Source organism: Felis catus, chromosome E2, assembly GCF_018350175.1.
Source record: "Felis catus isolate Fca126 chromosome E2, F.catus_Fca126_mat1.0, whole genome shotgun sequence".
Taxonomy (NCBI): Eukaryota; Metazoa; Chordata; class Mammalia; order Carnivora; family Felidae; genus Felis; species Felis catus.
The window spans coordinates 10,204,715-10,222,809 of NC_058382.1; the positions used below are offsets into that span (position 1 = coordinate 10,204,715).

The 18,095-nt window shown below is 44.4% G+C and overlaps 1 protein-coding gene across 2 annotated transcripts in view; it reads right to left on the bottom strand.

Annotated features, from left to right (window-relative positions):
- Positions 1–18,095, bottom strand: part of ARHGAP35 (Rho GTPase activating protein 35) — a 121,967-nt gene that overhangs the window by 66,591 nt on the left and 37,281 nt on the right. Inside the window, exons 2-3 of one of the 2 annotated variants that reach the window (XR_006590637.1) lie at positions 6,060–9,936; positions 4,905–5,185 (exon numbers count right to left, since the gene is read on the bottom strand). Coding sequence is in view for 1 of the 2 variants with exons in the window: in XM_023245327.2 (XP_023101095.1) it covers positions 6,060–9,743 (3,684 nt within the window). In the remaining variant the exon portion in view is untranslated. The remainder of the gene's footprint in view (positions 1–4,904; positions 5,186–6,059; positions 9,937–18,095) is intronic. The other variant, XM_023245327.2, reaches the window with a different exon arrangement.

An 18,095-nucleotide genomic window follows, 5' to 3' on the forward strand; every position in this document is an offset into this window, starting at 1 on the left:
CGTGACTACAGGTTTCCCCCAAAGCACCTCTCGCATTCTATATTCAACATTACAGCTTTCTGATGAGTAATGATTCGTTCTTATTTCCAACAGAGCTTCAAAAGAACCTTTTCAATTACGTTACTCACTCGTGCCCCAAATGTATTCTTGGTTAACTGGTGCTCCCTCTTCTGGCTCTGAAAAAAATCTAAGCCCAAGTTTAAGAGAAAACCTGAGGGTGGATCTGTTCTCATTGGCAAAGTCTGTTATGAAAGCACAAACGCTTATTAGACTTGCTCTCCTTCACGCTGCCAGTTAGTATTACAGCCAGGTCACCCACTGTCTCGGGGCATCTTTTTTTAGGGTTGGGAAAGGAAGCAGCATAAAGTCTCTGCCTTCCTAGCATCCCTAATCCTCTCCCAGGATGGGAAAAGACATGTGCCATCCCTTCACAGGCCCCAAATCAAGCGAGACCACAGCCTGCTGCTCTAGAAAGGCATGAAGTCTAGCAAATCTGGGTCAGCCCCTGCTGCTGTCTCAGACTGAACGGCCAGTGCAACAGCGGGCTAACTAGGAAGGAGGGTCCACTAGTCCCAGGAAAGTTTTTTTTACAAACATCCTGCCTGATCCAACACTCACTGAATTCGGACTTCCCAGAGTTACAGGTCAGTTTTTATCTGCTTGCCTCTTCTCAAATACTGGATAAAATGCATTCAGAAGACCTTTCTCTATGGAAGCAGAGGTGATTCTTGACTCCTGCTGAAATAATTTGGGTCCTAAAAAGATATTTCAGTATCACTAGGTGGTGGATGAGAACAAGCTGGTTCAGTGATGATCAGAGCAATTCTCTGCTCTTTGAAAACTAGATATGGGTTGCCCATTGTCATTTTTTTTTTTTTTTAAGAACAGGTGTGCTATAAGCTAAGGCCCATAGTTAAAGATAGTCTATTTTTGTCACCAAAAACACACTACAGCAGTTCTTTGGGCTTAAAATAAACTGAGAAAACGCATGACACCAGTTCAAAACAATTTCTCAAAGTTCCAGTCGCTATTTCAGTGTCCCCATGCCTTTTTTGTCCTCTACTCAACTAGACTCTGAAGCCAGAAACAAATAGCACCAGGCCATTCTTAGGGGGTAGTGTAGGGAAATGGATTTTTTTAGATAATAATCACAGTCCTTTGTCTGAAATGAACAAATTACTAGACTGATTGAGTGGTCCAAATGTGTGCCTGGCTATTGAAGATTACCATCTTTCTTGCGGGCTGGACTCTATCGACCCGTTGGAAGCGGAGGTCAGAAGAGCGGGTTCAAAAATCTCAGCTCCTCCATTTAGAAAACTACACCAACATGGGCGGCGGCAACGGGAAAAGGGCTGGTGCCGCACCTGGCGCACAGCAAGCGTCGGTACCTCCGGGGAAGGATGAAACCCCACGGTATTCGCAACCCTGCTATCCCCGGCCTGCTTCCCCTTCACTCTCCACAGCAACCACTCTAGGTTTCTTCCACGTGTTGTTTTTTATTTTTTCTTTCTTTCCCCCAGCTCCAAGTTCCACGCTGTTTTCTCAAGAGCTCTCCCCAGAAAACCTCCACCCTCACTGCCTTTGTCCGCCTCACTCTGTAAGTCTCCATTTACACACTGTTGCCTTGGGGAGCTTTACCGGACCCTCGCTGAGGTTAAAACTCCTTGCTCTACAATCCCTTAGCACCCTGTAGCTCCTCTGTGACAGTATTCAAAATACATGTCAGCGCGTATTTAAAATCGGCCATCCCTTGACGGTAAGCTAGATGAACACACCACCACGCGCAGCGCCCTCAGCACAAAGCCAGGGGTACCACTGCTCACTAAGCGTCCGTGCGCTGAACTGGAGGTTTCCTTCCCAAAATGAATGAATGAGCACATGCTTTGGAGCAAAAATCCTTCTCTTAAAAGATGCAATTCTTTCAGGAATCAGAAAATCCAAGGTCAAGTAGGCCCCCCCCCCACCCCATCTTTAAGGCTATGGTATTTATTTGGCCTCACAGCACATTGAGTAGGCCTAGCCTTTTCTGAAGCACACACTGAGAGTCTTTCCCGAGCAGGTTACAAAGAGCTCATATTTCATACCATTCAGCTTGTCTGTCAAAATGCAACATCCCTCCCTGGGGAGCTAGCTGTCCAATTCCCCAGCTGGTTTTTATTCACACTAGAAACTTTAACTCCGTTCTAGGCCTCACAAAATGAGAGCTGTGTCCACACAAAGCCCCAACAACCAGCCGATTCACTGAATCCAATGAAATAAGCCAATTCACTGGGGGGGGACACAAACTGTCAAACTGGTTACTTGGTGCCTTATAGACCAAACAATGCGTGATTGAATTGGTTTGCTTTTTCAATAGGTTGTCTTGTCATGTGGTAGCTACAGTGAGTGAAAGATTTTCTTTATCATTCTGTTGTCTTTTTTTTTTTAAACACAAAGATAAGAGCACATCAGATAGAAGGGTGAATAGCCAATAATGTCTTGTCTTTAAATCCATGGTCAAACACACTAAATTCAGCAACTTGAGCTTGCCCAAAAGGCACATTTTGTGGACCAAGACTCCCAGCCTGTGGTTTCTTTTTTTTGGTTTTTTTTTTTTTTTTTTTTTTTTTTTTGGTTTTAAAATAAGACCCTGCCGGTCCTGATCTCATCTTTGCAAACGCATGATACTGTGAGACAGAGACCATGTGCAACACCAACTCTTTACAGACAAAGCGTCTATTCATGGGCCCCACTGAAGTGCAATCGTAGATTTTCAATTTCATTCAGCTGAGTGCGGAAGGCTCCCACTATGAGGGTGGGTTGCTAAATGGTTCAGCTGGGAAAAGGACCCAGAATGACAGTCAGCCTTACAGTCTTCACTTTCATTAACAGAAATGAAAGCGATTCCCTCACTCCAATTCCAATTTTACAGTAAAGAGCTAATCTAGCAAATCGGCCAAGGGAAGCTGAGCAATTTCTCTTTCTCCACATCCCATCGGTACCCAGAGCACAGCTTTTTGTTGTTGTTGTTAGGGCTGTTGCTAGGGCAAGTGCTGAGAAAGCAGCTGAGTAACACACAGGGTTAAAACTTACACAAAAGGGAGGGACGATGTTGGTCCCTCAAGCCCTCGGCTAGACCAGACCAGCACTCTCCTCTCCTTGAATACGACATGCACATTTTCACCTTCAAGCTGTTCCTCACCTCTGCCACTTCTTCGGTTCTACCCACTCTTCAAGGTCTAGTTAAATAACACTGCCATACCTAACACTTGTCCGAGATGCAGTATGCTGGGTGTTTCACGTGCAAAACCTCATTCCGTTTCTCACCGCCACATGAGGAAGGTGCCACTATGTTCTCCCTTTCTGCCGAAGGGATATGGCAGGTGAATCACGCGCCCCAAGTCCCAGTGAGGAAGCGGAGGAGTCGGGATTTGGCTTTAGGCCCTCGATCCCGAGCTCCTAATCACTACACAGGCTACACTACCTTCACCGCCCCCAGCGGTGGGATTTCCACTCTGCCTCCACACAGCGCCCCCTGGGCACACCACCTATTTCCAGTAGTTGTGGAGGTCTCGCTGCCTCCACTGGGAGCCACGGTCTGGGCAAGAAGGATCCGTGCCATTTCCCCAGTGGTGTCTAGCATTCTGGCACCCGGGAGGTACTGACTGTATCGTCCATGACCGACTGGCTCTCCCCGCACGTCAAATAAATACTGTATTGCCGTGTCACGCCAGTAAAAATCAGAAGCCAAATCCCCCACGTAGGGGTTGGCTTGGCATTCTCTGTCCTATGGTATCTTGCTTTTCCAGTAAGACAAGTGTCAGTCTGCTTTCTTAAGGCAGCAATTTTAATAGGAGGTTTGCCCGAACGAACGGGGAAGAGAATGAAGGCTGATCTCTGGATTAGGGTGACAAAGCAACTACACTCATTTCAAAGCACCATTTTCCGAGGCAGGAAAAGACAGTTTCACCTTTTACTCACACTTTCCAAAGGATACTCCTGAACTGGCTTCTGGCACGCTATGGCTCTTGGGCCAGAGGTGTCATTTTTATTTGACTTGAAGAGGTGTGGCCCGCATAACTAAGACGGGAAGTTAATCACTTCTTGCATGCTGACCCAGCAACCCAGGGTAAGGAAGTTCTAAGTTAGGAAGTGCTCTTTAAAAACAGGGTCCCCAGCCGTCTTCGGCTGAGCCTAACGTGTGCGCTCTTTAAAGCACGGTCTGTTTGGGAATGTGTCTTAAAAACATTATCTTCAACAAGTGTTAAAAATGTAGTTAGAAGTCAGAAGATCAGTTACAACTCAGTGTGCTCTTATGCCACCTTCCTAATCCTAATTCCCAGGTGTGCAAACACCCCCACAAATTAAGACTGCCAGCATTCAGATAAGCTATTCTGGTAACAGTCTTCATCAGGAGTGGAGGAGGAGGAAGAGAAGAAAGTCAGAACGTTAAAATGTCTGGATTCCAGGATCATTAAACAGGAGAGCTTTGAGGAAATACTGGGAGGCAGGTGAGGCTAACTTCAGACTTCATAAATACGAAAGGTTTTCAATGGGTCTGCCCATTACTAACCCTTGGAGGACAAAATACTGAAGGCAGATGAAGGAATCCAAGAGAAAAAACAAGGGGAAATCAAATAGGAGAATGCCTATGATATTTATTAATGTTCAGTTCGGGGCGGGCGGGGGGGGGGGGAGGGGGAGGACAGAACACACAACAATGCTGCCCTGCCCTTTCTAAAATTACACAGGTGAGGAAATTCTGGAAACTCCAGCCAATGGTGACTGGGAACCACTGTGTATGCTATGAGGGAACACAAAGTGAAGGTGCGCTCCCTGTGAGGGCCATGGAACCATGTTCCTCCACCTGCAAGGGCCCTCCTAACCAGTAAGAGCTGCAGAACTAGCCTCCGGGTGGTACTTACTTTACAACAGAATTGTCAATTCTAGATCCTTCTGATTTGGTACGTCTTGTAATAACATAAGTTTTTGGCATCCTTTCTTCCAAAGTTCCCTGAAATGTTTTCAGACAAGTGACTTTGTTCTCCGCTGCTTCACAGTAGGGAGAGGAGGAAAAGCTTTCAATGCAGAGAAATCCTCATTCTGTATGTCGCAAGGCTGGTCGTGGGCTAGCATATAACACACTTTTATTGTCCTGTCTCACCAAGATGTCTTTCTTTGAAAAAACAGAGTGTTTCCCTCTGCTCTAAATGGGGGGAAAAAAAAGAAAAATCTGGGAAATACCTTTTCTATCTCAAATCTTAAGCCCAAGGGGACAGGGCACTCTACTTTGTAAACCACAATTCGAAACAAGATAAAGAGGATTCACCTGCTGCTGTTTCCTCTCCATCTGATGGCAGGCCTGACACTCATAACACACGCGGTTTACTTTCTTTCTCTTCTCCCCATCCTGCTTTGGTCCCTAAATAAAACCTGAAGCCGTCACAGCAACTCACTTAAAATAATGCAGCTGGAGGGCACTCCAATCTCACAAATATGGGACAGGTTTATAACTCACAGTGGCAAGTTACTTCTTACTTTTCACTTACGTAAAGACCCTTCACTCATTCGCATATGCAAACAAAATAATCATCCAATTTTTCCTAATCTAAGATGCAGCAACCTTACAGGTCAGTGAGGGGAAAAAGGAGCTTTTAAGAGGCATACGGATGAAATGTTTGTCTAGCAGTCAGAGACTGAGCATGCAATTTTAGATTCTGGTGTTCACATAAAGGAAGAGCAAGCATATCGTCACTGGCTTGGCTACCTGTCAGGACACCGACAAGTTCTACACGATCTGCTCATTTTGGAATTACCTAACTCTTGTTCTGGACAAGGACAACTCAAACTCAGGCTGTCTATCCAAGGTCCTTACTACTCCAGAGCTGCCAGCGGTAGCAATCTGAGACACTGCCTACTTTTTTACACCAAGTCAGAGAGTAAATGCACACACCGACCAACTTTTTTTTAACCAGAATAAGCTGTCCTTGAAAAATCATCATCATCGTCATCATCAGTCAGCTCTCACCCAGACACTGTGCAAGCCACTCCTATGATTCATTCCTAAACTGGTGTCTTACCTTAGTGTTCCTCCGTAGACTGCGAAGAATATTCCTCCTCCTTGGGTCTTCGTCTGTTTCATATGGAATGACGGCATTGTCCCCTTTATAACCTTGAGATGCCTGATCCTCCTCTTTTTTCCGAATGGGCCCTAGCTCATCATCGCTCCCCACACTGAAGCTGGTTCGATAACTAGCGAACCTTCCTAGCCGGCTGCATCTCGTCCTGTACAGCACGGGCTTGCTCACGATGGACACCTTGCGGCCTCGCTCTAGAGAGCTGGTGTCCATTTCACTGTCGGAACCGTTGCCACTGCCGTTGGACTGGGCTTTGTTGATATTCCGAATGGTGATGATTTTGCCTTGGGTGCTGTCATGGGGCACTGAATATATGTTTTCTTCTTCGTTCCTTGGCTTGACCACAGCATCCATGGGTTCAGCATAATCAGAAGGATCAAACCCATCCGGAGGTAGCCAGGTGCTAGAAGACACAGACTTCCTCTGCCCATCTCTATGGCCTTGGTCTAAATAAGACAGATCCCCCTTTGTGATTTCAAAATGGACAGGAGGCTTTGGTTTGACTGGTGGAGGTACTTTGTTGTTCAGTTTACTCTCAAAATTGCTCATGATGAACGACAGCCCATCATTTCCCTCCAGTTCCATAGAGAGCTTAGAATGGTCTTTGGACAGAGAGGGCAGTGACGTGTCTTCTCGAAACAAGCTGTAAGAAGGGGGCTCGATATCCTCTTCTGAATCCTGCAGGTTGGAGTTGCAGAGTGGAGAGCCCGCTCGGGGGGAGTTAAACACCTCTTCCGTGGTGCTACAGGCCTCGGCAGCGTTATCGTACATATGAGTAGCCTCGATTATGTTCTTTTTATCCACCACATCCTTAAAAAATGGGTGGAAGATCTCAAGTTTGTGCTGGGGTTGGCTACAAGGGATGCTTGTGAACCTCCCGTCAATCTCTTGAGCAATCTCCTCCCCTTCGGTCAGCTGTTCCCGACTTAAGTCATTGTCCAGGACATCTACAGCGCCGTCAGTGAGTGCGACCAACTGAATGGGGATAATATCCTGCACTTCACAAAGAAAGGCACGTAACATAGCCAAGGAGGCCTTACGTTTGGCTGAATAAAAAACAATGTACCCATGGACCAACCGGCTTTTTCTGATGCTAAATGAGGAATGGTACGAAAGAATAGACAGCTCGATGCGCTTCTTGTGGAGTCCGATCGGTAGTTCAAGTAAAACAGAGTTGTTGCTTCCACAATGGGAAGACTTACAGGTCTGGGACTGAAGGACAGGATAGAGTATGTCATCTGCACTGAAAGGATCTCCACACATCAGACACATGACAATTCGCAGGTCAACGTCAGCCAGATCTTTGATGCTAGCAGTAGAACTGACCAGGTTTAAGTTACGCTTGGAGTCCAGGAGTCCCTTCAAAACTTGACTGATTTGCTTTTCATTAATGTTGCGTCCATAACCGATGCCAGCAGAAGCAGGGTCGAGAAAGACACACTGAAGTTTGCTAGCAATCTGCTGACCTTGTTGTATTAGGCTATGCAGGGTCTCTCCACTGGTGTCTCCTCTCTTGTTAACTAAGATCAACGTCAGGGGAAGATGGGCTAAATGGTTATCTCGCCTGCCAAGTGTGGACTCCCTACTCTTCTCTATACTCTCCACCACATAGGATAGAGATTCCTTTGAATTGTAAAGGCAGAGGCAGCCGTGGGGCTGAAATGTCGGCGTTTGGAAAGAGTTCACAGGAAGCCTGACATTCCCTTCTATCGGCCTCAGGGAAAGCTCGTACATTTTACCATCTATCACATACTTATCATCATTTGTACAGAGAGCTCGAATCTCATTGGCCAACTCACGTGCGAGGCCATCTTTGCCTAAGATAACCAAGTTGATCCTATCAATGTTGGGGTCAGACAGTGAATTTTTCTGATTCCGGTCAGATGGTCGGATAAACCGAGAACTAATCAAGTGCTCGATCTTAGCATCCACACAAGCTGGGCAGCTAGGGCACGTTTCCTTGGTTGGGTGATACACAAAATGAATGTGCTTCAGGATAAGGGCATCACGCTCCGCTTGGAGCTTCTGTAATGCTTTAAATCGCTGTTCCTCCCCCAGAACATCCTGAATGACACCCATCTTCTCCTTGCTGGGCTTAGCATCCAGCTCCAGCTCATAAAACAACTCTGAATATTCCAAAAGCAGCTCCTGAAACTCTTCCTTTGCTCTGTCTATAATTTGCTTTTGGTGTTTGCCATAAATATCCATGTATACGGATTCTTCCAGCCACTGGTAGAAATCTTCGTTCATAATAAAACTACGGGCCTCTTCCCAAGGCTTTCCGGGAGTTATGAAGGGAGAGGTCTCCAGGTTTTCTTTAAATGCCCTTCTCATCTCAGCTCTTTTCCTCTCGTTCCGCAGCTTCTCTAAGTGGGCCTCGTACAGCTGCTCGGCAGGGACGGTATCCATCAAGTCAAAGGGAATCCGCTCATTCTCCATGTTGTCAATGTGGCTGGTGGCATCCCACGGTGTCTCTTCGAGCACAACAAACCACTTCAGGAATTCTGGCTTGGTCTCCAAGAGCTTTTTGGTTTTTATGCAGCTTAGGTGGTCTATTTCATCTAAATTGGGTATAAGAGCTTCAAAGGCTAACGGCAGGGCTGCGAGGTACAGCTTTCTCCTGCGCTCAATGTGCTCGTGCTTGAGGCGGTGGATGTGCTGGAGAAACAGCTTCTTGGCTTTCTGAGTACCTTCCAGGTAGACATAGTCCTGGTACTCAGGAGAGGCCTGCATCTTTCGGCTGACACTCGGCCAATTCTCGTTGTGGTTTTTCACAATGCGACTCACCAGCCACTCATACTTGTCTTTCGCTGTAGCTATCTGCTGACTCTGCTGCTTGAGAGCTTCAAAATAAGGAATGATTTTCGTCTTTCCCCGACTTTTATCAATGAGTTGCACTAAGGTGCTGAAAGCCAAGTCCACGTTTACGTTGGATCTTGCTGAGGTCTCCACAACCTGGAGGTTCTTTTTGCTTAAGGCAAAAGTATGTGCATCTCTAATGTACCGCTCAACGCCCTCATCGCACTTAGTCAGGACCACCACTATGGGCTTTTTTGTTTTTGCAAGCTGATTGTAGAGATTGGACACAAACTTGAGCTGGTCATCAAAGTTCCTATTCATGCCCCTGCTAACGTCAATACCAAGAAGAAAACCATCAATCAGCAGCTTTCCATCTGGCATTTGTTTCTGCTCAAAGTCCTGCTCCAGCCCCAGCTGGTCAGTGCAAAAGTACATGAGTTTTTCAGCTGATGCGAGCTTGGTTGCAGCAGCTCTCTTGATATAGGGCTGCAGGGCCGTGCTTCGATGAGGTTGAAAAGTCTGATCATCGATGAACTCAGTCTGCTCCACAATGTGCATCTTACATTCCACACAATCCTCCAGGGAACGGCTAACTTCTCCCCAGTAGAGAAAGTGGTCATTATTGACCACTCGCCCGCCAAAGTCACTGGTGCTGAGGACAGAGGTATGGTCCAAGTGAAACTCATCAGCACTCGGGCGCACGAAGCGGTTGCACAGGCAAGACTTCCCAATGCCGCACTGGCCCTTCTCCTTCTCGGTCCCAGACAATCCCACCACACTGATGTTGTAGGTGGGAATGCGGACATCTTGCTTTCTTGCCATCATCATCGTCGACACATCCTGCCACAATCGGCCACTTCCAAGATCAGATTAGTGTTTTCCAGCGGACCTGATGGTTTCCCCACATTATCAGTGGGGGCCGGCTGCCCACGAGGTGAAAGTGTCAGGTCCCATAGTGTTTGTACACCAGCACGAGGTCAGTTTTCACCACTTCTCATCGCCAGATAGTAAACATTTCTTCCTAGACGGGGGCGGGAGGAGAAAGAAAACCCATCAGCATCTTAATTTTGGAACCTGATTTTAGTCGCTGAACTATAGCAAAAATCAATTTTCTCGTTCAACAAATACTTAAACACTAAATGTGCCAGGCCTCACGCTGAGTGAAGATGTAAGAGTAAGACTGACATCTATGTGCTCTCAATACCTCTAACAGAGGAAGACATACAAGTAAGCAGTTGTGCTGAGTGTTAAAACAAGAGTTTGAGGGCTTCTTGGAAACATGGCTGATACCAAGGTTAGAGCAGAGTTAGTACAAGAAGAGCCTGGAACATCCTATTGTGCAGGAAAGGAAGTGCTTGAAAAAATGACAGGGCACCTCACAGACACAGGAGCCCACTTGAAGGGGATCCCACTGGTCAAATCTGAAACAATTTGAGCACCAAAATAATTAAAGACAGTAATGGATTATAACCCACTGCCAAAAACAGAAACCTGAGTTCATACTACTGGATCAGACAAGAATCATCACTTGATACCCCATCTAGGGGGAAGATTTTGATGAGAATCAGGATATCTGCACAGACCTGAGGTACCTCCTGATATGCTACTTATCAGCTGCAGAGGGAAGAGCTACCAAAAACCACTAATTATACAGTAAAGAAACTGCCTTAACACTTTGTTTTAAAAAAATTTTTTTTTTAATCTTTATTTTTGAAAGAGAGACAGAGTGCAAGTGGGGGAGGAACAGAGAGAGAGAGGGAGACACAGAATCCGAAGCAGGTCCCAGGCTCCGGGCTGTCAGCACAGAATCTGACGCGGGGCTTGAACTAATGAACTGCGAGTCGGATGCTTAACCAACTGAGCCACCCAGGTACCCTGGGTTAACACTTTGGGTAATGAAAATTATCACCACCAAAGAGGGACAGAAGGACATCATGGGCCTCCAGATGTGGTACCCCCAAGAGGACACATTACTAAGCGGTGTGATGACCTAGAATGTATTCCCTCAACCGAATCACAAGGAAACATCAGATAAACAAAAAACGAGCAAGGTTCTATTATGGGGGTTGGGCGGGGGGATGTAGTGCACACTCTATACTTCTCAAAAAGTATCCATGTCATAAAAGACAAAGAATGGCTATGTAAACATTCTAGAGCAAGAGAAGCTAAAGAGACATCATAACTAAATGCAATTGTTTGAACCTAGAATGGATTCTGCACCAGAATGGGAAATACAGGACATTATTAAGTCATTTAACAACACTGGACTCTGAACGGAATATTATATAGAAGTATTTGATCGATGTAAATTTAGGAAGGTAACTACCATGTAAGCGAATAGGCCTACTCTTATAAAATACACACTGAAGTATTTGGGGGGGAAAAGACCATAATGTGTGTGACTGGTCCAGAAAAAAATATGTATATACGTTGAAAGAAAGAATGCGCATGCGGTAAAATGTTAACAACAGGTAAATCTGGATAAGATATTCCTTTGTGCCATTTTAATTTTTTTGCAACTTTCTATAAATTTGTGATTGTTTCCAAATAAAAAGCAGTTTTATTTTTTATTTATTTTTTTTTAAATTTTTTTTTCAACGTTTATTTATTTTTGGGACAGAGAGAGACAGAGCATGAACGGGCGAGGGGCAGAGAGAGAGGGAGACACAGAATAGGAAACAGGCTCCAGGCTCTGAGCCATCAGCCCAGAGCCCGACGCGGGGCTCGAACTCACGGACCGCGAGATCGTGACCTGGCTAAAGTCGGACGCTTAACCGACTGCGCCACCCAGGCGCCCCTAAAAAGCAGTTTTAAAAAGGTGTGAATATTGGGTGGTTTCCTTGACGAGAACAGAATAAGCTTTGTGAGGACAAGGTCCACCCCTTCTCGTTTACTTCTGTATCCTCAGCCTGTGACACGGTGCTTGACACGAAGATTTACTGAAGGAATGAGTCAGGGAATGACTATGAGGGCATATTACACCCAGTGTTTTCATTGAGGAAGGCCTTTCTGGAGGAAGTTCCAGCTCAGGAGAAACCTGAAGTAGGGGAAAGAAACATGGAGACTCGTCTCTGCAGAAAAAGGCACGGCCCCTCGAGTGTGTGTGGGGAGCGGATGGGTGAGATGCATTAGAAGCAGAAATCAGATTAAACCTCTTTCAAAGAGTCTGCAGTCTTTCCCGAAGGCTATGGGGAACCACAGAACGTGGCTGAAAAGTGGCACCTTAAAGGACCTAAAGTATGAAGAGGTGAAGTAATGAAACGTTATGATAGTATCTTACGATGTCTTTAGCGACCTCCTGGTTAACAGAAATCAAATACATAGGCCTCGGCTGTCTCCACATAAATGGTCTTCTGGCTACTACTGCTTATACTGCACTGCTGTCTACTCACACGTGCAAATATGACCACGCGACGGCCGAACGTGTAGCCAAATGAACAGTCTCCTGAGATAACTCACTTTAAAATAAAGAGAACAGGGGCGCCTGGGTGGCTCAGTCGGTTAAGCGGCCGACTTCGGCTCAGGTCACGATCTCGAGGTCCATGAGTTCGAGCCCCGCATCGGGCTCTGTGCTGACAGCTCGGAGCCTGGAGCGTGTTTCAGATTCTGTGTCTCCCTCTCTCTCTGACCCTCCCCCGTTCATGCTCTGTCTCTCTCTGTCTCAAAAATAAATAAACGTTAAAAAAAATAAAATAAATAAAATAAAATAAAGAGAACAATTTTCTTTTGAATCTCGGTCATGGCTGGTAGGAACCCAGCATCTCCACAACCTGAATATATTTTTGTGAGCCCTTCTCCTAAGAGATGCCACGGGAAGTCACATCACCATACTTTATTCTAAGAAGAGGGGGTGATGAACGAGAGAGGAAAGTTGTCCCCTATGATGATAACCTCAAAAGGTCACAGACCTTTCCCAAACATCCCTTATCTTCCCTCGATAACCGAGAAAGCCAAACCCTCCGTGGAAACAAAACGTGCCTACGTGTGGTATGTAAAAATGATTTGACCATTGCCAAGACGGAAATCTCGATGATTATAAGCAATCACCTCCAGATAACCTAATGGCATGCTCCTCAAGAAGCCAAGGTCCAGATTTCAGCAGAAACAAGCAGACATCCATGTGAAAGATGGATCCCCATCCTCCACTTCCCCAGGCGACTGCTTCCTTAGGTAAAATTGTAAGATGTTTACACACATCCTCTGAAATACCCAAATAGCAAAGATTCATACGAAATCACAGTGCTTTTGCTTATTACTTGTAGTACACATATACGCAATTTTGTTTCCACCTCTCGGGAGACTCAGGTTTGACAGAGCCTCAGATAGGAATGCTGATGAAAGTGTAAGTCAGGGGTGCTCCTGTCACAGAGCCCTTCTCCGTCAATTCCCCATCCCAGAGTCTGGCAGGACTCAAGGCCACCTACTTGATCAATCCTGAAATGCAACTTGGTGACGGGGTCCCACTTCAAGTGACTGCTGCATGCAGCTGGCAAATCATCCCCCTTATTCTCTGTAAAGTGGGTCGAATAAGCTCTCTCTTCACAAAAATCCCAGGAAAACAAAACACCAAACCTGCTCTTGAACCTCAAGAAATAGAGACGGCAGCTCAACTTTGAACTAAGCTAAAATGTATTCTCCAAACCTTGTTTGGTCAGTTTCTTCAGCGCATGATACTCTGTGCCGCCCATGCAAGTCAACGTCTCCGCTATCTGAAGGACGCTAAAGACAGAAAGCAACAACTCTCGACTCTCAAGAACGTAGCAACTCATATTTTAAACCCAGAATGCTGCTGACTACACTAAAAAAGCTACCAGTGAGAATCAGCTGGCAAAGGAATGGTTAATTTGGGGACACCTGGTAACTTTCCACTTGGTAGAAATCGAATAGGTTCCCCGGTAGAAGCACACTCTTCTTACATGCCTGTCTTTGATGTCTGGATAATGCAGTTTTACTAGTTCCTCAATTGGACTGAATTACATGGTAAACAAAGACTGTTATAAATCTAAGAACGCTGCAAACACTTGGTTTAAAGGAAATAACTCGAAGTGCTTGGTCACAAACACGTTCAACTTTTCTAAGAGGTGGATTTAAAAAAAATTAGCTGAGTCACTAAATTTAATGATCTTAAGGCCACAAAGAGAAAGTAGAAGATGGGGCATGTCCGAGACTTTGCAATATCTTTAGTTTACATCTGATAGGAACCGGTGTTCTTAGTGGGCCACCAAACTCCTCAAACGGCAAAATCCAAATGTCCATTCTAATAATTTGCCAATATTAGTCCTTTGAAAACTGAAGAGTTACAGCAGAGGGGGAGAAAGTATTCTTTAAACTGAAACGACTTCTATCTTCAAGCTTTAGACAGCTAGTTGTATTAGAAAAACTAAACCCTAATTTTTAGTAGTTTTACACCACAAGTCAACTCCTTCAAAAAGGAAAATACTTCAGGGGCACCTGGGTGGCTCAGTCGGTCGGGCGTCCGACTTCAGCGCAGGTCGTGATCTCACGGTCTGTGAGTTTGAGCCCGGCATCGGGCTCTGTGCTGACAGCTCAGAGCCTGGAGCTTGCTTCAGATTCTGTGTGTCTCTCTCTAACCCTCTCCTGCTCATGCTCTGCCTCTCTCAATCTCAAAAATGAATAAATGTTAAAGAAAATTTTTTTTCAAAAAGTAAAATACTTCCAGAACATCTTCAGTTTTTGTTACAAATATATGCAGCACTACAACATAACGCAAACAACTGAGAGCTCTTTCAGAACCAGCCACCAGACTTCCGGAGTTATTTACTTGACTTGTTTAACCACTATACCAGCTCCCAAAACAGTGTCTCAACTGGAAGGTAGGGGGGTGTTTTCTTTTTTAACACCTCTACAAAACTTAGGGCAAGAAGTGGCAACATTCCCAAGATAGTACACATTTCAAAGGACACAGAAATGCCACTGTGATCCAGCATTACTATGACTGCTAAAGTTCATACTGTCAACAGCTCCATCAGCACGCGTCCGCCCCACCTCCCGTCTTACCCCCAAGAGGAAATGTTTCTGGGCTCTGTGATCTGGAATGTCCCCTAAGACACAGATCCACCACTATTACCCATAACCAAAACTACTGTCTCTATCTCTGAGAATAGTCAAATTCTGAAGATGCGTTTGGTTTCAAACAACCACGTATAGAATACCACACCAAACTAACAATACTATAATATTATACGGTAATTATATAATATTACACAATAATAAAGTAAAGAAATCATTTCATAGGGAGTTGCTAGCAAAAAGGAAGTAGAATACTTGGTACTATAATTTTTCTTAATCCCAATAGAGGAAGGGAATGGAAATATGCATTGTAACTAACAAAGCAAAGAGCATTTTCTAAACCTCCTTAATACCTCATACTTCTCACCACCTTAAATTTCTGAATAAGTTTTCAAAGCTATGAATACCATCAGCAGCTGGTTAAAAGATCTGCATTAAGTAGATACAAGACTCTTATCTATGGGAGAGAGGAAATGCAAAAGGGGGGATCTAACTGGAAAACATTTTTCTTGTGAGAGAGACTCCAAAAGGAGAATTTTCTAGAGGAACAGATTTTCCAAATGAACCAGGAAGGATGGAATATAAAAGCTCCAGTAAGAAGAAAACACAACTCTATGGTCTACTGAACCACCAAACTTAAACAAGATGGTCTTTTTTTAAAAGAAAATTTTTTTAATTATTTGTTTTTGAGAGAGAGAGAGAGAGAGAGAGAGAGAGAGAGAGAGAGAGGCACAAAACATGAACAGGGGAGGGGCAGAGAGAGAGAGAGGGAGACAGAGAATCTGAAGCAGGCTCCAGGCTCTGAGCTGTCAGCACAGAGCCTAACGTGGGGCTCAAACCCATGAACCATGAGATCATGACCTGAGCCAAAGTCAGACATTCAACCGAATGAGCCACCCAGGTGCCCCACAAGATGGTCTTTCAATGAGAGAATCAATTCACACCTGTCAGAATGGCTAAAATCAAAAACACAAGAAACCAGTGTTAGCAAGGATGTGGAGAAAAAGAAACCCTCTTATACGGTTAGTGGGAATGCAAACTGGCATGGCTACTGTGGAAAACAGTATGGAGGTTCTTCAAAAAATTAAAAATGGAACTACTCTATAATCTAGGAATCACACTACTGGACACTTACTGAAAAACACAAAAACACTAATTCAAGGGATACATGCACCCCATGTTTATCACAGCATTATTAACAATAGCCAAATTATGGAAACAGCCCAAGTGTCCATCAATAGATGAATGAATAAAGAAGATGTGGTATAAACATATAATGGAATATTATTTAGTCATAAAAAAGAATGAAATTTTCCATTTGCAACAACATGGATAGAGCTATAATGCTAAGCGAAGTAAGTCAGAGAAAGACAAACACCACATGATCTCACTCATGTGGAATTTAAGAAACAAAAGAGCAAAGGAAAAAAAAGAGAGAGAGAAACCAAGAAACAGACTCTAACTAGAGAACAAACTGAAAATTACCAGAAAGGAAGTGGGGGGTGGGGGACAGGGGAAATAGGGGATAGGGATTAAGGAATACATACAGGGGCGCCTGGGCGGCTCAGTGGGTTAAGCGTCAGGCTTTGGCTTGGGTCATGATCTCGTGGTTGGGGAGTTGGAGCCCCATGTTGGGCTCTGTGCTGACAGCTCAGAGCCTGGAGCCTGCTTTGGATTCTGTGTCTCCCTTTTTCTCTGCCCCTCCCCCACTCACGCTTGTGCACTCTCTCTCTCTCTCTCTCTCTCAAAAATAAACATTAAAAAAATTTTAATAAAAAAATAAATAAAATAAAGTTTATTTAAAAAAAGAGTACATATGTATCATGATAAAATAAGATAAAATGATTTAGAAACAAGATAGTCTTTAAAAACCCAAAGGTTTCCATTTTTATATTAATAAATGTAGAGTGACTTTTCTGAAGGTTTTTGTTTTTCCTTTAAAAACTTTACATAACTCACAGAAGCAAAGTGAGAAGTGAAGTCCAAGGTCCTCATTCAACCAATTCAATTATCTGTGAAATCCAGATAAACTTACAGAACCTTAAAGTTAGAGATGTGCACAAATGATGTGACAGGGTTATTCAGCTATACATAGGAATTATAACCTTTATGAACCTGACTGACAGAGGGAGCCTTCGTTTCCTCTGTTGAGTTTTGTTGGAATGTGAAGCAATACCCTTAATTCTGCTCATCTCTTTACCACATGAAGAGTGTCGTAGGAAATGACTACATCAAACTCAACAAGCACAAAACAGCCTCCGATACTGAATAAAAGAGAAAGGTAGCCACTTGATGGCCCCAGTGACCCAGGCTAAAGTCTCTCCTCCTTCCTTCACAATATTTCAGATGGGTTAACCATTTTTCTATTACTCTATAGTCTCTAATCTTTAGACCTGAGAACTGAATCAATCAAATCGCTTGTTTAGAAAGCTAAGACAACGTGAAGAAACAAAGAAGAAATGGGGCACTGTCCTTGCTGATGAGAATCTTCTAATTTACTTCACATATAATATTTTACTTAGAAAAACAAAAACAAAAACTTAACCACAAGACAAAAAAGGGCACAGACCATTTCCTGGGATCCAGAGGAAGAGGAGATCATTCAGATCTCGAGGGGTCAGAGCAGAAGTGAAATTTGAATTGGTACACAAAAGACTGGCAGGGCTTGGAGGGATGAGCCAGGCGTTCTAAAGACGTGAAAGGGCAAGAACAATGGTGACCAAAACGGAAAAGCACCGGACACATTTTGGGACAGACTGACTGGAACAGTGTTCATGGGCGGTAGAAAGCGAGAAGGGCAGCAAGGACTCAGACTATGAACAGACTATTTTAACTCGTGAGAATCCAATATGACAATCTTTGATCCCACCAACGTTATTTATTAGTGGGAACACTACTACTTTAAACTCCTCGTCTGACAAACTAACACCGTCTAAGGAGTCGATCAGTCTAAGGAGCTGATCTCCTAACTTGAAAGAAAGCTCCATTTGAATATGGCAAATTCTATTTCTATTCAGTTTAACGCAAATTAAAATAATAAAATGGGGAAGGGGGCAGAAAATATAGATTTACAAAGGCAGCAAAGAGGAAATATTTGCCCAGAAGAGTACTGGAGGTTGCCCCACTACTACAGGCTACACACACCTACTT